Here is a 26672-nt window from a genome sequence, read left to right as displayed (position 1 = left end):
TGACTAAATGATGCTTGCAGGTACATCTATCAGCAGGTTTACCACTTCCTGTAGGATAACTAAGCCTGTATTTACTACTGAACCAGCTTCTTAGTATAGGCCCCTGATGTGCAACCTCATAAGCAGATGCCTGAGGTTTGGAGAACAGATCGAGATGGCCTAATCTAGCTAGCAAGCAGCTTCACACGGCACTGCACTACGGCGTTACCTAGCATTAGCGGTACGGCACTACACTGCACCTGGACGACTGCCTTGGCAAGGGAACTAAAGCTACAGGCTAAGGCGGGGATGGGCAACTTTCATGACAAGGAGGGCCACATTTTGTCATCGCCACCATCGGAGGGCCACATGACCAGGGATCGGACTGCAACTCACAGAGCTCGATGTGCAGTCGGTTGCTCTCTGACTGCCAATATTTGTTTGGAAGTAATGGGAGTTTTCTCTATCGGCCAACAATAGAATTACGATGGAAAAATGTTTTGAAAAATCTGGTCATTATATACTTATTTCTTTAATTATGTTTTATCTAGGGGCCACCCTGAGTGAGCAGGCTGGCCGCATGTGGCCCCCGGGCCTCCAGTTGCCCATCCCTGGGCTAAAGGGCTGCAAAGGGCACGGGGTGGGGGTCGGAAGCAACCTATGAAAGCGAAAGCGACAATAAATAACACACAGAAAGGACTAAATACAAACTCCCGAGACGACGGCAAAAACACATAATACTGGTACAAAGGGCATAACAACACATTCCAGGAGTCTAAATACTGTTACACTGCTTTCCTCTGCTGGTTCTTCTTCTGTCTTTAAGCTACTTGTTTTTGTAAAAAAAAAAAAAAAAAAACTAGGAGAAGGTACAAAGGAAGAGATAGATCACGAGAACAGCGGTAGAGTGGAGAGAACATTTCTGCGGAATTCAGTTCATGAGAGATCTTGTTATCAGGCTCCGTGTTGCCAGATTGGACAGTTACCCGCCCAATTGAGCTGTTTGGGATGGCCGTCTGCGGGTAAAAATGGGAAAAATCGGCCATTTGGCCTTTTTTTCTGCAGTTTTATGCCTATAGAAATCAATGAAATTTGATGAAATTGGGCGGAATTTAGCGCATCTTGGTGGCTTTTGAGCACCTTTTGGGAGGGATTTGATCAGACACATCTGGCAACACTGATCAGGCTGCCTGGGCCTCAAAGCAAGAGCACTTTGATGTCTTCTGAGAGTGAGGGAGTGCGTGGCACGTTTGTCTTCACATTTGCACAGACTCCCTGAAAGGAAACCCCACGAGGTCTCTTTTTTGGGCTCCATCTTGTTTCTAGGGGCTCAGTTGGAATTTGCATGCACAATCAAGGGAAGATAATGGCTGTTTCTCTATGTTAAGGATCCTGGCCTTGCTAGGGCGTGAAAAAGCCCAGTGATTGGATACTCCGCGGAGTTCACTTAAGAGTATCCAATCACTGGGCGTTTCAGGTCCTAGCAGGGCCAGGATCCTTGACTTTGAGATACGGCCTGTACAGAGTCTGAGTAGCTTGCTTGTTTCTGCTGCCACAACATGGAGATTGAAAGATTGTGGTCAACATGACATTTTCTTTGAAAGACCACCATAGAAAACAAACAGCATGCATACAGGCAGCAGCAAATGAACACTGCATGGCATGACACAGTCGATATTTTCGAAATCTCATTTTAGCTGATGTGCCTTCCCATGGCGGTGTGAAATGACTTCTGTGGCTTGTAATAGCACAACAATTAGCAACTTCTAAAACACAACTGCGATTGTTTAAAATGTTCAATTTTCAAAAAATCATACGTATATAACTATAATAATAAGTACCATATTCCAGTCAAAAGTCATTCATAGCCCCATGCAAATTCCACTTCAACCATTCACGATAAAAGCCAGCACACAACACATTGCGGGGTGGAACAGGGCCCCGTGATCTGAAAGCATCGCTGCTAAACCTATTAGCAACTTAGTAGGTTGCCGATGGAAATCACGTACCAACCAAGTACGATGCTAAATAAGTTAGCAATGATGTTGTCGAGAAACGCAGCCCTGAGCGGATCGCTAAGCTACTGTACGTCCAGAGAGGTCATAATGTGTGTTGTCGATTGTGCAAGAACACAAAGTCCATCATTTCAAAAAACATTACAACAACATAACACTGATATGCAGATTTTTGTACGCATACATATTTTCTTTTTTTTGTTTGTTTTGTTTTGTCATTTCATTTTGGTACGGATAAGTGCAATAGTGACAGAGATGGATGGACGAATGGATAAATGGAAGGATGCATGTGGATGGGTAAGGGTGGACGGACGGGCAGGTAGATAGGTGACTAAGTGATGGCTCAGCTTGGAGATGCAGGGCCAGCTTCAAGATATGATTGGCTGCTGGACCCGCATTTAAAAGATATGATTGGCTCGGATGACAGGGTGTGTTGACCACCGACTGGACGGTGGCTAGAGGTTTCAGAAATGGACAGTCTGGGTTCAGAACGTTTAAGTCCTGCCACATACTTGCTCCAAGTAAGATCAGCAAATCAGTGAAATAATCTGTTGAGGGCACAGGCGAATGGAATAAAGGTAATAAAGACGAAAAAATTAATGTAGTTCAATGGATTATTTTTGTGTTGTTTTACGTTGTCCGGCCTCCGAAAATCCCCAGTGATTTTACCGTTTGGCCCTCTTGAAGTTGAATAGCACTGAAATACGGTACATGGCAGTGACTCTCACTTTCTCAATCCAGTTGGTCTGCCTCTGTTGAGAACCCACCCATGGTTTGATGTGGAGCAGTTTGTTCAGTCCCTCCAGAATTAACCCATTTAAGCCTGACACTGCCTATAATGAGCAGCATTAACCCAGGTGCCTGGAGCTGCATGGATGAGTGCATTCAGACTCTTGAGATTTGAGATGTTAGAGATGAATGAACACATTCTAATGAAGGATGAAGGTCCTACCTTTTAAATGCAACTCATTTCATTTCATTTTTTATGTGCTTTGGAGGCTGAGATATTAAGGTTTTTAGAGACTGAGGGCACCTTTTCCCAAAAAGGGATTAGGCATTCAGTCGCAGAATTTTTTGTGACTTTTTGCAACTTCAACACAACCGCAAATTCAACAAAACTTCATGTGTGTTCTTCATAGTGTTGCCATTTTCACCCACGCGGCAACTTTCCCAAAAATAAGCCCCTTGTCTTGCCTTTGTCACCGGCGAAGCAGAGAAAGAAAGCATACAGCTCTAATCTCTCCATGGTGCAATTGAGAAAAAGGTAGTTCATTTTCGGGAAAGTTTCGGTCACTGGTTAAAATCGCAACACGGCACTGACTACACAGGAATTCTCCGGGGGCTTGCTGAAGTTGCGGTGAAGTTGCAAATCACAACATCCCAAGATGCTGGAGGGTCTGGTTGTTTGTGGAGTGCATGAGCAGTGATATGGGGATTCGACTCCAGCTGCGTGGCCCCGGGGTCTCAGCATTCAGTGCTTGGGGCCGCGTCAAAGATTTTCTTAGAGTGCGTTACAATATGCGACCTTGCCTCCTCCACTTGTGCTTGTCTCCTCGCCCCACCTCCTGGCCCCTCCTCCGTAGAGAAAATGATTAAGTTTCCCAGCTGTCAGCCTAGCCACAACAGCTTTTGAGGGACTGTTTTTCATTCACCATCCCAATTGCAAATCAGAAGAAGGCTTTATAATTGAGCTTTTGCAAGATATTGAAATATAATGCTGTGGTCAGTGATGTCATCATGACATATTACTTCCTGGTACGAGGAGACAAGCACAAGTGGAGGAGGCAAGGTCGCATGTTGTAAAATACTCTTAGTAGAGTAAGATGATTCAAACTCCGCCCACCCAATGCAAAGGACTGTGCTCAAGTTTGGTCTCCTAAGAGGGCGTTGTCCCCTCCTTCTTCTTCTCTTTCTGTGGCATTTGGTGACGGTTTGCATAAGATGTGCGCTACCGCCATCTACAGGGCCATTTATTCTCAACCTAAAGCCTCCAAAAGGTCTCCTAACCGCAGGTGTCCTAAAGGTGCGTTCACATGACATGACGTGGATGCAGGAAATGCACGTTGCTTGAATCATCTTACTCTACTCTACTCTCTTTGGCCACGCCCCCCCGCCGAGGTGGAGGTGGAGGTGGAAGAGGAGGAGGACCCACCCTCGAAGGGCGTTTCGGGGGGCTGCTGCTGCTGCTGTGGGGTGGACTCCTCTGTGGGGGTGCAGGGGGTCTCGGAGCCCGTGTTGCTGTCGCTGGTGCACTCCTCCATGGCTGCCTCGGCCACGTTGCTGCTCTCCTTGTCCTCTGGAGCCCGCTCCTCGCTGCTGGAGGATGCTGCTGTTGCTGCTGCTGCTGCTGCTGCTGCTGCTGTTGCTGATGCTGCTGCTGCAGCTGCTGCTGCTGGGGGGGCTGGTGTGGCAGCTGCCCCTGCCCCCGCCCCTTCCGTTGTTGCTGCCGCCTCTGTTGCTGTTGCTGTTGCTGCCGCCACTCCTGCTGCTGCTGCTGCTGCTGCAGGCTCCTCTGGGCTCTTCTGGGATTTTTCCACTGCTGTTTTTATTTTATTTTAAAAAAGACACAAAAATGAGATGTGAGAATGTGTGATCACTTAGCAGATGCGTTTATCTATGGGTCATTGACAAGGTTTTTTTTTTGTAGCGGACGCCAGGTGCTAAAACCACAGCTAATGCCAATCTAATTCAAATCTTAAATGAAATAAACACATTGACAAATTAATGTCCAAGCAATGGATATGCGTTCAGATAATCCAGTAAAAACAAACAAACAAAAAACCATTTAATTCATACACAATTGAGAAATTAGCAGTTACTGTGTCAATCTGACGTCTGCTAGTCAAAAACGCTAATGACCCCAAAAGCAACTCAGAAAAGTGTTTAGACAGAGCCAAAGAAAGCACTTGAGAGGGCATGCACAGTCATGTAGCTGCAAAGAATAAGACAGAGAATTTTCTGCCATACAACTACAGCGTGCAAGTTCACACTTACGTAACTTAGTAATTATGTATGCTTATCAACACTTACTACATACAGACACTGCAAGCAAAGAGAAGCAAACCATTATTGAAATGCATCTTGCACAAGGTGTACACAAGTAATCTCTGGAGCAATGGCAGTTTTTAGTACAGCCAAAGTATTTTTTTTAATCATAATTCTTTTGGACATTCTTTCGATTTGAACAATCAAGTAACCAGTCCAGACAGGCATCCTCACCACCAGTGTCTGTGGGCTTGGCCTCTTTGACAGGAGCCTCCTTCTCCTCCTCCTCCTCCTCCTCCCTCTCCACCTCCTCTTTCTCCTTCCCCACCACCACCTCCTCCTTCTTCTCCTTCTCCTTCTCCATCTTCTTCTTTTTCTTGCTGCTGCTGGCACCATCCGCATGGGGCTGCGGTGGTGGGTGTGCCTTAGTGCTGCTGCTGCTGGTGGTGCTGCTGGTGTGTGCAGGGCACTGCTGGGGCTTGGTAGCGGGTGCCAGGGCGGGGGCCTTGGTGGTGGTGGTGGTGGTGTTGTCATTGCTGGAGGAGGCCGGGCTGGCCGAAGGCTCGGAGCCCTCTTCGGTGCTGCTGCTGCAGCCGCCACCACCACCACCACCAGCACCACCAGCACCGGTGGAGCTCTCCCGCTCCCGCTCTGCAAGGCGCTTGCGGGACGCCTCCTCCGCGGCCGCCATCTCCGTGGAGATCTTCTCCATGTCTACCTCGACCTTCATGCAGCACAGCTGTTGTGGAGAGAGAGAGAGAGAGAGAGAGAGAGAGAGAGAGAGAGAGAGAGAGAGAGAGAGAGAGAGAGAGAGAGAGAGAGGGTATTATTGTAGGTTTATATTATAATCTTCTCCATGTCCACCTCCAGTGTCATGCAGCACAGTTATTGAGGAGAGAGAGAGAGAGCAGGTGTCACTGTAGGTTTATGTTATAAATGTTTCTAAACCTTTTTTTTTTAAAATAAATACCCCTGGACCTCATCATAAGCCTCCCAACGCCCCCTTGACCTCATCATAAGCCTCCCGACGCCCCAGTTAGTATTAAAAATTAAAATAGACTAATGCACCTCAATTGCAACTAAGCACTGCCCCCTCTCTACTGTCTCCTGAGGGAAGATGCATCAGGAAGGCAAAAAAAATCTTGAATGATCTAATCATCCCAACCATGAACTGTTTGAGATATTACCATCTGGTAAACGGTATAGAAGCTTGCACTACCAGACTCCGAAGTAGTTTCTATCACCAAGCAATGAACTAGATTTCTGAACTCATGCTGAAGGCACTTTTTTTGCACTCCCCTCCCCTCTTTTTTATCTTTAGGAGACAAAGACACAATATTGTTCACTCTTTATAGGCTTCAAACCTATAAGGCTTCCCTTCCTATCCAAGACGCTAGAAAGGGCAGTTGCAAAGCAAGTCACCAACTTCCTAAACCAGAACGGATTACTGGACCCAAAACAATCTGGTTTCAGAAGTGGACATTCAACTGAAACTGCGTTACTCTCAGTGACTGAAGCTCTAAGGACTGCAAGAACGGAAGGACTATCCTCGGTCCTCATACTACTAGACCTATCTGCAGCCTTTGACACAGTCAACCACAAGATCCTCCTGAGGATACTCACAGCCATGGGAATCACAGGCGTTGTCCACTCATGGTTCAACTCCTACCTCTCTGGACGCACCTTCAGTGTGTCATGGCAAGGGAAGCTGTCTACGACTCACACCCTCTCCACAGGCGTACCCCAAGGATCAGTGCTGGGACCCCTTCTGTTTGCAATATACACGTCCTCCCTGGGACGTGTCATTCAAACACATGGGTTCTCCTACCACTGCTATGCTGATGACACCCAGATGTACCTGTCGTTCCGTCCAGAGGACACCACGGTTTCGGAACGCATCTCTGCCTGCCTCACCGACTTGTCAACATGGATGAAGGACCACCACCTACAGCTGAACCTGGCCAAGACAGAGCTCCTGGTGATCCCAGCTAAAGAGCCGCTCAGTCACAACATCAACCTCAAGATAGGCTCCACCATCGTGACCCCAAGCAAAGTCGCCAAAAACCTTGGCGTCATGATTGATGATGAGCTGTCATGCTCCAACTACATCAACTCGGTCACCCGGACCTGTCGAATCCAGATGTCCAACGTACGGAATATCAGACCTGTGCTGACACAATATTCTACACAACGACTGGTCCAGGCCACGGTCCTGTTTGTGCGCTAAAGCCTCTGCAGATGATCCAGAATGCGGCGGCACGGTTGATCTTGTTGTGCGCTAAAGCCTCTGCAGATGATCCAGAATGCGGCGGCACGGTTGATCTTCAATCAACCCAAAAGGACCCATGTTACTCCTCTATTTATTGAGTTGCACTGGTTACCGATCGCCGCCCGGATCAAGCACAAGGCACTGACCCTTGCCTACAAAACCATCACAGGAACGGCCCCAGCTTATCTGAAGGACCTACTAACGCCTTATGTTACTGGAAGAGATCTGCGCTCATCCAGCACAAGCCGTCTGGCTCTGCCATCCAGTCGCTCTAGGTACTCCCAGTCAAGATTGTTCTCCGTTGTGGTTCCCAAGTGGTGGAACAGTCTCCCAGAGGCAGCAAGACTAAGCACCTCTCTTGCAGCCTTCAAGAAACAACTAAAGACATTCCTCTTTCGAGAGAATCTACTAGACTAATGATTGAACTGGCATTGCCCCAGGGCAGAATCCTGACATTATGTTTAGTTTAGTTTAGTTTGTGAGTGTGTGTTTGTGTGTGTGTGTTCTCATTATTTCCTCTTTATTATTAAAAAAAAAAAAAAAAAAAAACTAACCCCTCTTTGTAATTGCACTTGCTGTTCTGTATATCTCCTGTGCACTTTGTATTTGCTTGTGATGTTGGCTTGATTATGTCCTCTTCTGAAAGTCGCTTTGGTTATAAAGCGTCTGCCAAATGCAATGTAATGTAATGTAATGTAATAAGGCGTAAAACAAATATTGAGTCATGAATCTTGAATCTTGAATCCTTCTGACCTTGCATTATATTACATTTAGTAGACGCCTTTATCCATGATCACGTTCATGGGGTGGACGGACAGAGAGAGATGGTGTGAGGGAGAGAGAGAGAGAGAGAGAGAGATGGCGATAGAGAGAGAGAGTCAGAGAGAGAGAGAGAGAGAGAGAGATGGCGATAGAGAGAGGGGGATTGGAGAAAGGGGAATAGAGAGACAAAAAAGCAAGGGATGTAAAGATTGGAAACCAATGATAGAGTCGCATGGAGATTGAGAGACGGAACACCAAGCAGGGATGCAGAAGGATGGCTGGCTGGGTGGTAATTAACAGGCGGTAGGTCGCCGTGGTTAATTAACAGACAAAGACATGATTACATAGATACTGTAGATCGATAAATCATTTATTGTCTTTGCAGAAAATTGTTCTGTGCCATTGAGAGAGAGATGGTGCATGAAAGGTGAAAAACCAAGTGAGATGATCAAAGAAAGACTTGTCAATGCAATGAAATGAAGAAAAACAGGAGAGAGAGAGAGAGAGAGAGAGAGAGAGGGAGGGAGAGAACGAGAGAGAGAGAAAGAGAAAGCTGAGGTTGATGCTCAAAGAACAGGATGGAAGTTTTTTTTTCCAATTACCCACAACTCACAATTTTGACCCAATTTTATTCCTGCAAATCAAACCAGTGCATAGCGTGCAGACTACCTGGCAGTGTTAACTCATAAGTCGTGAGAGAGCGCACTTTTGACTTAATCATTGTCTGAATTAATTGCACAGTGAAGTCACGAGTGAGAAATACAGCATATACTGTATCAGTTGAACGTGGCAATATTTTTGGTTATTTCGATACGACTTCAGATAATGCTTGCAGCTTCTATAGTAGATATGTTGCATAGTTAGTTGATAGTGTTGACATTTCAACATTTCTTTGAAAGATGTGTAAACTAAGGCGCGTGCGATGAGGTTACGTAATAATGTGGGCTAAGTAATAAAACATATTAAATCGCTGTGGGGACAGACAGATGAGGTTACATAATTTTATGTTCTGGGCTACATAATGAAGACCACACACACTTTAAAAATGTGGGGACAGAGCCTATGATACGTGCAGTGACGTGCTCTGCTGTCCTGTAAACCAAGATGTGTGTGTTGAGGTTACTAAATCTAATGTGTGAATTCTTGGGCTATAAAAAAAACCCTCACAAATGAAATCGCTGTGCTGACAGAGCTTATGATACGTGCAGTTACCTGCTGCTCTGTGGAAATTAGCAAAATCTAATGTTATGAGCTGAATAATAAAAACACACATTAAAATGTGGGGATAGAGCTTATGATGTGTGTAGTCAGGGTCCTAAATTAACTTCTTTCACCACCAGCCAAAAATGGCTAGTAGATATGAATCGGACTAGTCAAACACACTCTCTAATGGGTGAACGTGGCTAGTAAGTTGGTATTTTCTTCCAGCCAAACTGAAATTTCACCAGCACTTGGCCAGTAGATATGAATGGCTAGTAGATATGAATCGGACTAGTCAAACACACTCTCTAATGGGTGAACGTGGCTAGTAAGTTGGTATTTTCTTCCAGCCAAACTGAAATTTCACCAGCACTTGGCCGGTTGTAGTTATGTGTAGTTATGTGGGTGTAGTTATGTGATCTGCTGCTTTGTGGAAATCAACGAAATCTAATGTTTTGGGCTGGAAAATAAAAACACTCATGAAAAAGTGCAGTGACGTGCTCTGCTGCTCCATGGAAATGAACAGCTCTTCAGGGCCGAACTGCCAATGGCATCACTTCAGCAGTACTCACTGGCTCCCTCTCATGGCCAAAAGCATGCATGCATCTCCCGGCAAAGAGCATCATCTTCACCCTCATCCACAAATAGTTATCTACAAAATAAGGATTTTAAAAATCTAAAGTGTGGACAGATTCTTGTCAGTTTTTCATTTCACCAGATTTTGATTTCACCGGTTTTAGGTATCATTTACCATTTTCAACCTCAACCCCAAATTCTAATCTAATACACTGCAGCTCGTTTTTAAAATTTGAGAGATATTGTCAGGTTTTCATTTCATCATCTGTTTTATGCAGCTGTTTCATTCATTCTAAAAGCCCAAATCTTATCTTATCTGTGGGTTCAGAAGGCTTATATTTTTGAATTGCATGGTGCTGTAAGGTGTATGGTGAATTTTGTTTTAGAGCACCTATTGAAAAAAAAAAGAGAGAGAGAGAGAGAGAGAGAGAGAGAGAGAGAGAGAGAGAGAGAGAGAGAGAGAGAGAGAGAGAGAGAGAGACTTTACTTTAGTAATCCCCAAAAGGTGAAATTGAACGCCACCTGGCCATCCACACTACACAAGACAAGATAAACACATAATATATAAGAGCTAAAAAATAAATAAGAAACAAAGCAAACAAAACACACAAAAGAATTACCACAACATTAGGTAGGGAGTCACAGACAGGGCATTCACTCTTACCCTTTTGAGCTCATTTGTGAATGCCTCGGTTGCTTCCAGAAATTTCCTCTTCTTCAGCTGGTGACGATCCTCAATCTGAAGGAGCTCAGCCTCCAGTTTTCTCTACAGTCAAGAGAGACAATGCATGCAATTACCAACAAACATTCACATGCTTTCTTTTACTCTATTCAAAGACAGTTATCAACATTATTTACCTCAATATCCTTCGGGATATATTTAAAGGTGCACTGCACTGTGTAATATTTTTAGTATTTTATTTCCAAAATTCATGCTGCCCATTCAGAAATGTTACCTTTTCTACAAAGACGTACCACCACCACCAAATTTGAGGTATTCATTATCACTAGAAAAATTGCACTTTTCATGCATGAAAAGGGGTATCTAGTACCCCATTGTCCGATATTTTGTATTTTCAGAAATATACTTTTAGCATTAAGACTTAGCATACATTGGTCATACTAGTAAATATTAGTTTATTATTTGACAAATATCCATGAAAAGATAAATATGGCAGTACAGCACAGTTTCAATGAGCAGCATACTTGCTATACCTACTCTGGCCACCATCCTACACAGAGCACCTTTAAAGCTATGTTACATAATGCACATTTAAGTATCTCTACTTTGCTACAGCTCCTATACTCTAACATGCACTTGGAAATCCATGTGCAATTTACTCATGTATAGGACGGTTTTGCAATCGGAAGGCTACTGATGTGAATCCCTTATCCAATGGCTGTGCCCTGAGCAAGGCACCTAGCGACAGCGTTCGAGGAACTGCAACTAATGCCCTGTATCTAGCTGTGAGCCGCTTTGGATAAAAGTGTCAATCCATATTACAGATGAATTTCGCATCCAAGTCAAGTCAGCACAGCTAGCCTACTCTCATATCTTCCTGAGGAAAAAATCTGGATACAATGAAAAGGTGGCATGAACATGGCACACCAACCGCAATTAAATAGGCCAAAATCATCCTTACGTGTGGATTCATGAAAATCGTCAATATATCAATCAGGCCATTTCCAAACCAAGAACCTTGTGCCATTCATTCCTTCCTTTGCGTTACAACCAGACCACAGCAACAACTGCCGAATGTAAAGTTGTGATGGCTTGTCATATAAATTTCTGTCAGCAATTTTGTCTTGGAAAGAGATAATAAGGTGCACGACACTGATTTAGCGCCCTCCAAACATTTTACTGGTGCGTTGTTTCTTTGATGAACGGCGATGCGAACTGAAACGACGTGCCAGGAAAGACATGAGGAGCTTTTATCAGTGCTGCTGACCTATCTTTTTGGTCCAGCACCTGTCCTGCACTCTTTATTTTGACGTAGCATTGTGCTCTTCAACCTGAACCGTGTTCTCCAACTCAGACCAGGGCCCTCATTCATCAAGCGTTCTTAGGCACAGATCTGTGCGTAAAGCGTGCGTACGATCATTCCAGAGCAAAGTGTGAGATTTATGAACATAGACTTGAACGTAAAAATGTGCCTGAATCTACGAACAACTCGGACCATGCGTGCGAGTGGAAGAGACATGAAATTGCAAATAATATTGACCGTGCCGTATATATTTGCTTTGATTTCAATGAAGTATGACAGGGTGGTATTTGACAGTGTTAACGTCCACGTGTGTCTCCACCTTTCACTTATTTTGAAATACTGTCCTCCTGTCGAAGGCACCTCCACTTATGTTGCGGAAATGTTTCTATCTCTGCACGCTTCCCACCAGCGCATCATGTGACGCGGTAATCTGCATTTGTCCAAACAGGATGGCGCTTTGAAATTATCAAATGGCATTTGAATGTAGTTTAATACCATATATGGTTACTTGGAGGCGTTTAAGAATGCAAATTACTCTGAGAGAGCGTGTGCACAGTTATTTGGAAGGTGAGGGATTTATCATGCAGAGGTGTGCGTAGGAGCTGGCAACATACGCTTGGTGAATCTCGATTTCTTTGCACTTGCGACCATTTTATATTTCACTCGTAGGACACAATTTAGAAGGCATTCTACGAAATGATGATAAATAAGGGCCCTGGTGTGTTGCGATTGTTCTAGCACATCATAACTGATGATATGAAATCCCACACATGTGTCACTACTACAGACAGGTCGTGGTGGTGATTAGTGATAGCCCACTTCATTGCCAAGCATGACTGGAGAAGTACTGTATGAATGCAAAGTCGTCGGCCCACATGAGACAGTTGGTGAGTGCTGAGAGAGTAGAGCATGTCATGTCACAAGGCCTCTTGTTAGTTTCAATAGTGTGTGTGTGTGAGTGTGTGTGTGTGTGTGTGTGTGTGTGTGTGTGTGTGTGTGTATGTGTGGTGTGTGTGGTGTGTGTGTGTGGCGAGTGTCCAAGGTATGTTTACCTGGTGTACATTGAGGGAATGTGTGTGTGTGTGTGTGTGTGTGTGTGTGTGTGTGTGTGTGTGTGTGTGTGTGTGTGTGTGTGTGTGCGCGCGCGCGTGTGTGTGTGTGAAGGGCAGCCAACAGGGAAGGAAGGAAAGGGGGAACCCAAAATTGGGTCCTCATTACATTGTATGTTTTGGATGGGGGGGCCCTTTCAGATGACTTTGTCTTGGGCCCGGCAAAAGCTGTCAGCGGCCCTCTGTGTGTGTGTGTGTGTGTGTGTGTGTGTGTGTGTGTGTGTGTGTGTGTGTGTGTGTGTGTGTGTGTGTGTGTGTGTGTGTGTGTGTGGCTGACCTTACCTGGTGGACCATGAGCGACTGCACCTGCCTCTTCAGCACCTGCATGCGGGCGGTGGTGACCACGGAGCGCACGTCCGGCACCACGCTGTCGCTCAGGATCTCGCTGATCAGCCGGTGGTTACGCTGGAAGCGGGCCGCCGCCGAGTGCTTCATGGAAAAGCCGTCGTCGTAATCTGGACGGAAGGAGGAAAAGACGCAAACTGTCAACGTCAAAACAGTTCAGTAATGGTTCATTTGAATAGGGACAAATACACATCATGTAGGCTGAACAACAGCCCAACAGAAAGGCATCATAGCATTTGTAGCCATGGGCTAATTTCCAATGCCAAAACGTCAAAAGCTGCCGTAATACAGCAATGTAGAGGGACGAAACGTCATGTTAAATATTTTTAATTTTTTTCTTGGCCTTTTCTGCTTTTATTATGACAGGACAGGGCAGTTGTGACAGGACATTAGCAGGGAGAGAAAGACAGGGAGGGTTCGGCAAATGACTTGGGGCCGGAATCGAACCGGGGTCGCCGGTGAAGCAGTCGGGTGCCCAGCCAATCGAAAGCCACGTCTGGGCCACGTCATGTTAAATATTAAGGGAAAGGGTCATGTTACTTTTTCTGATCCAACATTTTTCTTCTCATTAAACAATTGTATCATTTAAATCATAATCTTTATGAAATACAAAATAGTGCAGTACATGTTTCAGGGTCTTGTTTGTTTTTAAACATTTTTTAAACCACTACTACTAGAGGTGTGTGTGTGTGTGTGTGTGTGTGTGTGTGTGTGTGTGTGTGTGTGTGTGTGTGTGTGTGTGTGTGTGTGTGTGTGTGTGTGTGTGTGTGTGTGTGTCTGTGTATGTGTGTGTGTGTGTGTGTGTGTGTGTGTGTGTATGTGTTTGTGTGTGTATATGTGAGGGGGTATTTATTTTGGGGCTTTTATGCCTTTACTTGTGCCAGAACAGTAAGGAGAGGGACAGGAAATAAGTGGGATAGAGAGATCAGAGAGGGTGGGGAAACTACCTTGGGTGGAAATCGAACCCAGGTCCCCGGCTTAACAGCACAGCGCCTTAGCCGCCTGGGTCACAGCCAAGGCCCTTTGTGTTAATCTATGTCAGTGATTCTCAAACTTTTTCAGACCAAGGACCACTTGAACACCAAATGTTCAGGGACCACCTTTCAACTGAATTGACATTTGACGGGTGCTAATTTGACACTGCTCATTTCGATGCAGCTCACTTACTTTTTATTCACATTTACTAGCCTGTCTTGTTGTGGTGAAAATAATATTTCAGCTATGTTTAGCTTTGTAATGTATAGCCTACTGCTAGCTTGTCTTGGAGAAGAAATCCCCTTGCGGACCACCTACGCTTTATTGCGGACCACCAGTGGTCCCCGGACCACACTTTGAGAATCGCTGCTCTATGTGTACACCAAGAGAAACCTACGCTACCTAAGTGACAGAAGTCATTATTTCTTTAGAGGGTAGGCGACTAAAGCGACCAAACCGATTTGCCAGGAATAAAGCGACCTGAGCAAATTTCAGAGATTAATGTCAAGCTAATAGTATGGTAATTAGCTATGACGCAGCTTGGCGAAAACCAATTGAAGTGTTCACCATATCTCTGAATGTCCCAGGCTGACAAGCCAGGGCCGTTGTCATTAGCTAAATTTAACATGTCAATGTCACGTCCAGAGCGAATAAAGCATATTCATGCCGAAACTTCTTCAGCGCGCGACCCAAACTACTCGGGTAACGAAAGTCACTCTGGATGTACAAACACAGCTTTATAGTTATGTGTCTCATCTCAAGAATTCCCTGAATTAAGAAATCATGAAATATGTATAAATTAAACCACCACACTGATAGGATTGGTACTAAAAGATACAGAAGAGACTACTTACCTTTAATTTACATTATTGAATTGCGATTATCATGCCAACCTTTAAATTTAATCCACCACACATCTGAATATCTAGTCAGGTATGGATGATGCTAGCCACGCTGTGGCCTCCTAGTGACGCAACCCCTTCAGCATTGCTTCTAGTCAGGTCAAGAGCAATTCAAATGTAATTTCTGAGCACCCAAAAAACAGGAACTCCTCCCACTTTGTCGGGTAGCAAACAACCATTAGCAAGCCAAGGGAGGCAGGTCAACCATGACCTTTGGGAAATGTTAATTGTTATGCTCTTGGTCATACCAAGTCTTGAAGAGATTTGAAAGTCGATGATAATCAGGCTAGGATTACGCAGCCTATAAGAAATGTGATATGCACTTGTTTAAGCGAACTTATACAGTATGTTTTTTTAACAGTATATGCATTCAATAAAAAAGTGAATAGGGTCCATTCCCCTCGTGGTCACATAAAGCTTTCATTTGCCTCATCTCCATGTCAGATAAAAAAGGGGTGGCTTTTTAAAACGAAACATTGTGCCGCTCCGTCTGTATATGGAAAAATCTTGACCGTGAAATGAAACACTGACCTCACCACACAAAACAATACTTGGCAAGAAGCAAATGGTCTGTGACGTTTGTTGTTTTTTCCCCCTCCCAAACCCTCTGACTGATTATGAAGCAATAAAAGCTGACGCATCCATCTCCACTCGAGCCAGATCTGATCCAGAGAGAGACTCCAAACGAAGACGACAATTGAAAAATGCAGCAGTACTTCTCCACTGTTTTCTTCCTTGCCCAGGATTGTGCAAGCATGTCTGGAACCCTGGGTGCCAAACTGCCAAACTGTGTTGTTGACCGCAAAGGAAGTTTACTTATGAAATCAAGGAAAAGTAAAAAACCTCAAAGACGGATACACAAGTTGGTATTTGCAGAGTTTGTTCATACCCATTCCTAGAAGATTTTCTTTTTAAAATCCCGCCACCACAGATGTGCCAAAAATGCTATCAATCAGATTGCCCAATCATTTTTAGTTTCTTATTCATATGTAATATCGTTGTGAAATGTACTGGCAATAAATAATGTGTATTCATTCCATATTTTTGAGCAACCAATACCAGAACCAACCTAGGAAGCTGTTAAAGGATTACATTTCATAAATAAAACAGGTTAATAGTTACCATTCCATATTCCATAAACTACTTTGTAACAATACTCGCTTATATAGCTAATAAATGTATTTACTTTTCTAATGAATCTGAAATTTAAAAAAATGAATATAGTGTTTGCCAATTGGGATATAGGGATCACGAAAATATACAGCACCTAGGGCCAGAACAAAAAAGCTGTTATAGGATTATCAGTTAATTTTTTGTGATGGGAAAGGTTAGATCACGCACCTTTGATTACCATGGAAGTCCTTCTATGAGGTCACCCTCTGAAGACAGGTCTGGGGCGACCTGAACACATTTTCACAAGATAGATGCTTGGGGAGATCTTGGGGATGTCTTTTGGGGAGTCCAAACGACTACAAACTCATCCAACATGTCTCTCATCTGATCACACAATCCCCCAACACTGTTAAATGTTACTGCATGTTACTGTTTGCTTGTTTTTTTTGTTTTGTTTTTACAATTGCTTTTTTTCTCTCAGTCTGGGGCTTTGAGTGGGTTCCGAAACCAGAGCAACTGTACCCCATGGACATTCAAAGGGTCAGAGTTGTGGTCCCAAAAAGAGGGGAAACGTTGAATAGTAATGAATCAATTGTCATCTCCCAGGATCAGGTCATTGTTTGTTTTTAATCGTAGTGGTAGCGAGACACACAGTGAAGTACTGTGGCCACACTTCAGTCAGGGATGGGCAGCCTGGATTCAGAAGTTTTACAATCCAGTGTGTCCACCTGGATTGTGGAAGGTAACATTTGAATCCAGGTCACCCCATCGATGCAGGCAGTTTTGTAGACGGCTAACTGTTTGCCTGGTTGTCAACAGATTTTAATCACTCAATGGTCTGGAGACCTGCCTATGGTAAAATCTTGTAGTGGGTGTGTGGTTTACGATTGATGACTTCTGTTTGTTTATTGGGGGTTACGAATGTGTAGCATTTGGCATACGTAGCCATAGCCAATCGTGTCAGTTGTATCTATTCAAACTAACTACAGTCATGATTGAGAGACAGGGACCATGATCTGGTGCCCTCACTGAAGGTAAACTCCTTGCTGTCTCTCAGATAGGAACGGTTGTGCAAAGCAGCATGGGATTTCCCAGGCTAGCTAACGGTGTACTCACTGTTGGGTAGTTGCTAACGGTAAATGGCATTGAAGCCAACAAAGTAGCTAATGTAGTTAGCAACTATAGTTTCGAGAAAAACACCGCTGGTCACCCATCGATGCAGGCAGTTTCGTAGACAGCTAACTGTACCCATCCAACAAAGTAGCTAATGTAGTTAGCAACTATGGTTTCAAGAAAAGCACCGCAGGTCACCCATCGATGCAGGCAGTTTTGTAGACAGCTACCTGTACTCAGGGCCTGACTGTACTCACCATCGGGGTCCTCGGCCGGCTGGATGGTGAGGTACGGCTCGCCCTTGTCGAGGCGCGACTGGCGTTGCCGGCTCTCCTCCTCCAGGGCGGCCTCCGCTCGGTTCTTGGCGTTGACGTAGGCCAGATACGCCGGGGAGTTGTGGTAGGCCTTCATGCTCTCATTGTACTCAATCTGCAGGACAAGCGGGATGAGAGAGAGAGAGAGAGAGAGAGAGAGAGAGAGAGAGAGAGAGAGAGAAAGAAAGAGTACAGAAAACAGAGAGGTTGGGTAAAGCAGACGGCTTGTCTGCAGACAAAAGAAAAACAAACAAAGAAAAACAGCAAGCAAACACAAAACGAAACAATGCTGAAGTGCGTTGAGTAAACACCAGAAAAACAATGTTTGCTGCATGATTTTAAAACCAGCAAACGTAGAAAAGAAGCAACAAAATATTTTTTTTTTTCCCACCACAAAGAACCAACTCAGAACCTGCTCGGAAGTGTAACTCCGAAGAGGTAGTAGACATGTTGAGTAGACGGCATCTGCCACATGATAAAGAAGAACATAAAAAAACACATCACAACAACTTTTTTTTTTTTAAAAAGAAGCAAGAGCAGTAGAATGAAATGGTTTTTCAAAAAACTTGGCCACTTCCGCCGGTCTCACCCAAAGCCACCCCATCGACACCTCGTAAAAACCAACCTTCTCTGCTTCGTAGTCATTCAAATATTCCTGTTTCTCCTCATCAGTGAGGTCCCGCCACATGCCACCGATTATCTTCCCAATTTCCCATAGCTTCAGATCAGGATTGGAGGCTTTTACTTGGTCCCAGACCTGGTGATGAGAACCAGACATGGGCATGGTGGGGTGGGGTTGGGTTGATTCGGACGGGGGGGTGTATGTATGGTTGTTGTGTATGGGGGACGGGGGTGTGGGGGTTGTTTAGTGGTGGGTGGTGGGTGGGGTGGAGTCTGTGTTTAAGCTAGCTTAGTGTTTCTCAACGGGGACACTACAGCCCCTTAGGGGGGCGTTAGGGAGCCCTAGGGGGGGGCGTTGAGAAGAATACAGCTGAGCAGGGGGCGGTACTTAGTAGCCATTGAGGTGCATTAGTCTATTTTATTTTTTAATACTAAGGGGGGCATTGGCTTGCTTATGATGAGGTCAAGGGGGGCGTTGGCAGGCTTACGATGAGGTCAAGGGGTGTTGGGAGGCTTAAGATGAGGTAAAGGGGGGGGTTGTTAAAAAAAAGGTTGAGAACCACTGAGCTAGCTATTGTGTCGGGTTAAAAAACCAGACCAGACCAGAGGCCGCTGGGTGTTTTACAGGCCAATTGCACTTCAAACAAAAGTTCAAATGCTGGTTTTTTTGTTGCTGTTCCCCAATTCTATGTCCCATTTTCTTTTTTTTCTCTTTACTTTTTTCTCTTTATTTTGTTTCGTTCGGGGCTAAAATGTGTTTTCTTTTAGCCCCTCAGTGTTCAGCTCGTCTCTAAGCGGGCGTTTTCTGAGGAAAATTCATGCCAAATCCAAACAAACAAGTAAGCAGCTTGACCGGAGCTTAGCCTTTTTTTTCCCTCAGACTTAAAAAAACGGAGCCAAATTAAAAATTCTTTGCAAGTTTCAGTTCTTTGCAATAGCCCTGATCATGTGCAAAGGCCTGACCAAGGAAAGCGCAAAGCATAAGAGCAAGTGAGCCTTACCTTGAATCCCCTACGACAAAGGGTGACAATTTGAAAGCATGATTTGCTTAAAAGCATGCATGCCAAATGTTTCCCCACACCAATCACTGGTTCAGCGCACACAAAAAATGGTAGATAGAATCGGGTGGATAGAGGGGGACCTGCGTATTTCCCTATATTTACAGTGTTACAACAGGAAGCACTCACAGAAATGTAAAATAAACACCCGGTCATTAACACATGGTTCATCATGATTACCTGAACCATACTAGGGTCTGTGGTAACATTTCACAACAACCTTCCGCTAGATGGTTAACTAATGGTTGACTTATGTTAACTAATGGTAATGTATTGTTAAGTCGACCCGAAAATAACCATAAGCATAAGGCATAAGCTCTGCTGCATAATCGTGATTAATAATTGTGATCGTGATTTTGATCTAAATAATCGTGGTCATAATTGTTTCCATAATCGTGCAGCCCTAATATATTATTGTTATCAACAAATGTTTAGTAAGTGTTATGCAATTGATTTAATAATGATATATCAATGCTTATAACAAACATTAGCTAACCATTAGTTAACCATTTATAGCGGAGGGTTATTGTGAAGTGTTACTGGGTCGGTCAATCAACAAAAAGAAGGAGAGAGAGAGAGGGAGAGAGGAAAAAAAACGTAGGATGACATAGGCTTACCTTGCGACTATATCTCATGTAAGGCATGAGAGGCTTGTCCGGCGGCTTGGGTGGTTTAGGGATGGCAATCCCAGATGAATTCTGAACAGCCAGCACAGCAAAAACAAAAGTAAAGGAAAACAAAGCAAAGGCATATTAATTATTATACAAATATATACAATCAAAGATAAGTTAAATGAACTATGATATCTAAACAAACCCAGGGGTACATTTCTGGAAAGCGTAGTTGCTAACTATGTTATCTACTTTGTTGGTTGCAATGCAATTTCCCATTGGAAACTACCGAAGTTGCAAATTGCTAACAACTACGCTTTCCAGGAATGCACCACTGGTTTCTTTCAGAGGCATGTGCTTCTGAAAAGAGAGTTAGCCCGAGTTAGGTGTATGTGACAAACCTTGACTACATAAAAGGCCGTTCTCAGTGTTTAAACTTCCTGAATTTCAGCTACCAATAGCCATGCTCGTGGAGCATCCTCATAAAATCATTGTATAAGTTAGACAGTTATCAGTATTGGTCTTTCAACACTTTTGGCGTTCAATAGATTATATTTTGTGACAGGTTATGAAATTGACACATTACGGTCATGCTGTGCTTGACAATTAGTAGAAAAACATCATTTTTTTTCAAGCTTGTTTAAAATTTACCCACATATGATACACAGTGGGTTCCTGTGCTGTCTTCCTGCTGATGTTTGTCCTTTCGTATAGTCTAGGGAAATGTAAATGTGATAACAGAACAGAAGGCTAAACGTTGTAACTCTGTAATCTATAATCAATATCAATAATCATATCTGATGCTTATCTACGACATATTTACACTGAGAATGTTCCTGATGTGATGACTCAGGGCAAATTAGTGTGGCCTCTTACTGCAGATGGGGTCACCGGCGGACCTATTCACTATTTGCTGAAAATACTCAACTGCATCATAACAACATTGCTATGACAGTACCGAGAGCCTTAAGTAACAGATTAAGACATAGCCATTACAATTTTGGTGACAGTAAGGTTATAACATAGGCTCTACGCTAAGGGGTTAACAAAGCTATTTTACCCAGTCAAAAAAAAGTGTATTTTCTATGACTCTATGTAGGTATCTGCATTACCAACATTAGTGATGCCAAGCCTACTTTCCCCAGATACGTTCTTGCTAGTCTACACCCCTCTAATACCCTTCCTAGTCTGCACCCCCACCAAGGCTCCTTCCAAGTGGTTCTTCTGAGTCTGCATTTCCCAAAATGGCTATTCCTAATACAATACGTAAATGGGTCAAAGACGTGTTTTTTTTTGGGCTCAGACGTCAGGTGGCACAACAGCATGTAATGCCCATAAATGAATTAGTAGTTGGTGGTTGATATGCTGCAATGAATATGGTTCTTAAATAGTCCACTAAAAACAAACAAGCAAACAAAAATCCATACAATAGTGGCACTGCCTGTCGTTGTGCCGCCCTGACGTGTGCTACTGCTGAAACATCACTGACCCGTATATGACTGACGTTTCAGCATTAGCACACGTCAGGGAAGCACAACGACAGGCAGTGCCACAAGTTCATGGAATTTTTTGTTTGTCTGTTTTTAGTGGACTATAACAAGCACATTCATTGCAGCATACTGTATCAACCACCAATTACTAATTACTTCATGGGCATTAGATGCCGTTGTGTCAACCTGACGTCTGAATCTAAAAAATAAATAAAATGTCTTTGACCCATATGAGTGCTGTCAAGGATCCTCCCTAGTCTACTTCCCCCAACAAGGAGCCTACCGTTACCCGACTGTTGGTGCCTGGGTTCCCGCCCAGCCTGTAGTTGTTGTAGGCCAGGTGGCTGTAGGGGTTGTACCCCACAAACCCGGGTGTGTTGGGAGTTTGCTGAAGAGGAAGAGGAGGAGGAGGAGGAGGAGGAGGAGTTGGAAGAGAGGGCGGACGAGGAAGAGGAGAGGGAGGAGGAGAAAAACAAAAAAAAAGAGAAGGTTGAGAAGGTCAGTTTACTTCGCACACCGACAAACACAGACACAAGGTCTTTCATGAGAGAAGAGCAGAGCAGACCGTTTCAGCATGGCTGCTTTCCTCAGTGATGTTGCAGTTCTCCGATCAGTACACAATAATAGACAAGAAGCATGGATGAGAAATTAACAAGGAATTCGTGAGAAAATTGCTCAAGTAGAATATACACGTATAACAACTAAGCAGCTATAGAACTGAAAACAAATCCAAAAACATGCAAAAAATAAGAGAGGAAAGCGGACACACGCATTTATTGTATGATAATATTGTATGACATTTATGTATGATAATGTGCTACATAAATATGTTTGATTGATCGATTGATTGATTGATAACTAGCAGAGTGACAAGACAACAGTCAGCAGTGATCGTGGTTGTGTCAAAAACATGTTTTACATTCCCATCTGTATGTAGCATTGGCATTGAAGACATCCCTCATCAAATGAGTGTGTGTGTTTACAATTGTGTATTTAGTGAGTGACTATTCAAAGTGTGATACTATGCCCATATCAATTCCTCCTTGTTCTTCAATTCAAAGTGTTTGGCTGTGGCATTGTACGTTATGTGGAAATAAATCTGTTATCGTCACATTATGTCAGCTATGAGCAGTAGCTAATAGCTAACACACACACACACACACACACACACACACACACACACACACACACACACACACACACACACACACACACAAACACACACACAACAGAACCCTGAAAAGAACAGACCATACAAATCCACAGGGTCCGTGACGGGCATCTGTGAAAACTCCGGACAATAGTCACGTCACATGTGACATGAGAGACTCCAGCAATGACATATTCATATTCATTACAAAGCAGAGAACATGTGGGTGTTCTGTCGAGATTGTTTTTGGCTGCTTTGCAGTGTTAATTTCGTCAACCATGACTATGACTAAAATATTTCGTCAAAGCCCTTTTTTGATTTTCGTCATTTAGACTAAGACTAAGACTAAATTGGGAAGGCAATGACTAAAATATGACTAAGACTAAAATTGATTTTCGTCATTGTGACTAAGACTAAGACTAAATTTTAAAAAGCTGACTAAATTAACACTGGTTCTCTTTTTCTCTATTTTATTTAACACCAGTGTGTGAAGAAGTTTCATTCTGCACAGTGTGATATATGTTAAAGAGAAGCAGTGTATGGAGAAGGTTTATTCTGTACAGTCAATGATATACGTATGTTAAAAAGAGAAGCAGTGTGTGGAGAAGTTCTATTATGTACAGTGTTGACTAAAATGACTAAAATGACTAAAAATTGACTAAGACTAAAATTGATTTTCGTCATTTAGACAAAGACTAAGACTAAATTGGGAAGGCAATGACTAAAATATGACTAAGACTAAAATTGATTTTCGTCATTGTGACTAAGACTACGACTAAATAAAAAAAAGCTGACAAAATTAACACTGCTGCTTTGTCGATATGAGCTACTAATAGGCTTTCAACACAGCCCAAACCCAAACCACAACCCCCAAGTGCACTAATCAGGGCTCCGACTTAACACCAGCCAACCGACCAAACGCTGGTGAAAACTCAGTTTGGCTGGTAGAAAAGAAAACTTACTAGCCACTTTCACTGATGGTGAGTGATGTTTAGCTAGCGATATCTAACATCTACCAGCCGATAGCGGTGTAAATAATAATCGAAATGTATCGATATATCGCAATATAATCTTACGATTGAATCGAATCGCATCGTATCATGGGGCATTCTAAAGTATCAAAAATAATCGCTGGCCCCTGCCCAATGCCCTTGCTCCATAACATAATAGAAGTGGAAAAGTAATTGGAAAAGGTTGAATCGAATTGTATTATATCATATCGTGGGGTATTCTTAAGTATACAAAATAATCGAATTGCATCGCATCGAATAATAAGATATCGATATTGAATCGTATCGTCATGGAGCCTATGATTTACACCCCTACCAGCCAAATTGGCCAGTGATCAGAGGCACATTTTGTCACCTGGCCAGGCAGGCAGCCACTTGGGCCCCCTGGATGACGAATAACAGCTCAGACTTTGCAACAATAGTGGCAAATTTCTTTCAAATGTTCACTCCTTTGACATTTCGCTTGGGGCCCCAGCTGAACTTAGAATAGCCTCTGCTAGAGATGGAAAAAAGTTATTTCATAGCCCTGGCTCTAATGTAGTGTACTGAAATGGCTCAGTAGCTCAGCTCGATTGGTAGCTCATATCGACACAGCAAGTGTGTGTGTGTGTGTGTGTGTGTGTGGGGGGGGGGGGTGCTCTTTCTAAACTTGGATCCATCTTGCAGAGCTCCTGGCGGGCTGTGATACTTACCGCCATGGGGGCTGGGGCAGGGGGAGGGGCAAAGGAGGGCCTCTCTGTTATAAAGAAACAAAACAGGGAGGGGGATACACATTAATGACAAAGGCACAAGGCTTTTAATAATGAGACATTCAGAGAAAAAAAATGTATCTGGTTTTCCATGATGATTCTCTGTTGGGCTACAAATCAATATCTTGGATATCATTCCAATTAGTCATACAACATTATGGAGTAGTAAACAGATAAGATATTGGTTAGGTCTTTGTCCAGATAGAAGACACATGCATTTATTTTCAATAAATGTGATCATTCATTTTTAACATTTAATTTAACCTTATAGGAGAGAAAAGCAAGTGAAATATGTCCACACCTTTGTCTCATTCAACAATGAGTTGTTGTTTTTTTTTAATATGGCAAATGAGAAACCAAACCATGTCCTATCACTGATGGAAATGAAATGACAGGTTCATGATTTCAAAAGGACAGAATGTATGTGAACAGAACAAGACCATGCTGTAGCTAATAAATGTATTGTTAGACTAAACCTGCAGGTATAAATTCCTTAACCAACAGTCAGGAACCTGCGCTTAGGCTAAGTATCATCATCACCACAGAAAAGAAGACGTGACCTAATACCCACGCCACATAATATCAATTTAGTACGTCTACATTAGCTAGTAACTACATATTCAATGCACTAAAACCAATCCTTACTTGACATCTTGGCAGATGGGTGAACCAATCACTCTATTCCAGGCACTGTGTCTGTAATAAACACATTATTTAGAGTGGAGAAGAATGTCGCATTGTACGCTAGCGATTCTCTGTGAGACGCCGTACCAGAAGCACTGCTGATTATTGTCAGACGAACAGAGATGCCAAATGATGCCAAACAGCGTCTTTGAAGCAGTGTGTGCGTGCGTGCGCAGCGTGCGCTCTGTCTGTACAATGGGAGCTGGGAGGAAACGTGAAGCAGCCACAGACAGCTGGCAAAAGCTGCCAAGCTTCCTGCATTAATCTAACCTGGTAGCTATTAGTTTACATGTTTTAGTGTCTGTGTGGTTATCTAAACAACTAATTTATTACACAGTTGTACCTCATCAATTATATTTGTCCATTGTCAGTAAATAGTTACAAGACATTGCCTTGTCGTGCGAAGCCGTAGCTAACGGTATCCAGCTACAGTTAGCAAGGTAATAGCTTTTGGTCAGCTTGCCAAGGTATTGTATGAAAACAAAAAAGGACTGAGGTAACGGAATGGATATGGAAAAAGCCAAACAGTTGTATTTAATATGAGACAAATTGGTGATGCCTTCGTCTGCTCTCTATGGGAACCATAAGATAACACTTCAAGGTTTCTGTTTACAAAAATAACAATCCACCAACGTTGTTACCAATGATATCTCTGTTGAAGTATTATTTTACGTAGTGCCTAGAAAACACATTGCCTGCCAATATTAGCTGTAAGATTATGTTACTTTCTTAAATAACGCCTACGTGCTATGCAATGTTAATTAGCTGGCTAGCTGTCTTCCAAAACAGAAGGTGTTATAGGCTAACATAACAAAAATGCTCGGCTTAAATAATGCTAGCGATAAATAACCAAAAACACTACGGCAAATCCTGTGTTTGAACAAAACTCCGATGCAGCCTATGTTACCTGTCATGGATTGCTAGCTAATACCTAGCTGTTATTTGATAACATGATACTCCTTCTCTACTAGACGGTGTATATCATTGATATAAATAAAGACACCAAAACGACAATACTTTATTTAGATGAGCTGAAGAACAACACTGTATTGCTCTTCACATATACACACATGACTGTGAAGCGTAGTTGTGTACTTACATTGCATTGAAGATCTCTCGCTAACGTGAGCTAGCTGCTAAAACTGAGATTTGCTAGGTTAGCTAGCTATCCAATGTATTATAACAAGCTAACAGCTAGGTGACTAAACCCTGACTGTCCCTAACGTTTGTTTCTCGGCATAAATGCTGGTTGTCACGCACGCTTGAAATGCTTTCGTTCGTCTACATGGTAGATTATAGTGACAGCTACTTTTTTTCAGCGAAATACAAACGTCAATGATTGAAATGGGAGGACTGCTCACCCCAAAAATCCCTTTGTTCCAAGCCCTGCGAGCTGAATTATCGGGTACAAGCACCACAGCTCAGGACGCGAATTAAGCTCCAGCAAAGAGATGGAAGTCTCTAGAATGTGTATTATTTTTTTAATTTCTGCATGGTGACAGCAGGCGCCCAGACACTAGTCAGAGGCACATGTCTTAAAGAGGAACCCCATGGTCCCCCATCACAGACATACTGTACGTGACAACTGCGTCGCGCTTGACATGTAAGCGCAGTTATGTTGCCAAAGGATTCTTTTTTTTCTCTTACAGAACACTTG

The 26672-nt window shown here is 43.3% G+C and overlaps 1 protein-coding gene across 4 annotated transcripts; it reads right to left on the bottom strand.

Annotated features, from left to right (window-relative positions):
• Positions 1–26672, bottom strand: LOC134450692 (SWI/SNF-related matrix-associated actin-dependent regulator of chromatin subfamily E member 1-like). Of its 4 annotated transcripts, none has more exons than XM_063200625.1 (12): positions 26377–26672; positions 24977–25027; positions 24275–24318; positions 21706–21810; positions 20588–20647; positions 19939–20019; positions 18268–18399; positions 17586–17757; positions 13163–13335; positions 10451–10552; positions 5214–5718; positions 1–4533 (listed from the first exon to the last, which is right to left on the bottom strand). In XM_063200625.1, the coding sequence occupies exons 2-12, from the start codon at positions 24981–24983 to the stop codon at positions 4082–4084; spliced, it is 1833 nt and encodes a 610-aa protein (XP_063056695.1). In that variant the 5' UTR covers positions 24984–25027; positions 26377–26672; the 3' UTR covers positions 1–4081. The 4 variants fall into 4 exon arrangements, with proteins under 4 accessions (XP_063056695.1, XP_063056705.1, XP_063056713.1 ...); XM_063200635.1 differs by having other exon boundaries at positions 21712–21810; XM_063200643.1 differs by lacking the exon at positions 20588–20647.

The sequence above is a fragment of the Engraulis encrasicolus genome, chromosome 1, assembly GCF_034702125.1.
Source record: "Engraulis encrasicolus isolate BLACKSEA-1 chromosome 1, IST_EnEncr_1.0, whole genome shotgun sequence".
Lineage (NCBI taxonomy): Eukaryota > Metazoa > Chordata > Actinopteri > Clupeiformes > Engraulidae > Engraulis > Engraulis encrasicolus.
The sequence above is the reverse complement of the archived record's forward strand: the minus strand, read 5'-3'. Positions and strand labels throughout refer to the sequence as shown.

What these genes read in the sequence shown, in the direction of transcription:
- LOC134450692 (XM_063200625.1), bottom strand. An exon ending in ATGACTACGAAGCAGAGAAG is followed by an intron (nt 17,758 to 18,267) that starts GTTGGTTTTTAC and finishes CTTGTCCTGCAG; the next exon opens with ATTGAGTACAATGAGAGCAT. An exon ending in TCACAAATGAGCTCAAAAGG is followed by an intron (nt 5,719 to 10,450) that starts GTAAGAGTGAAT and finishes TCTCCACAACAG; the next exon opens with CTGTGCTGCATGAAGGTCGA.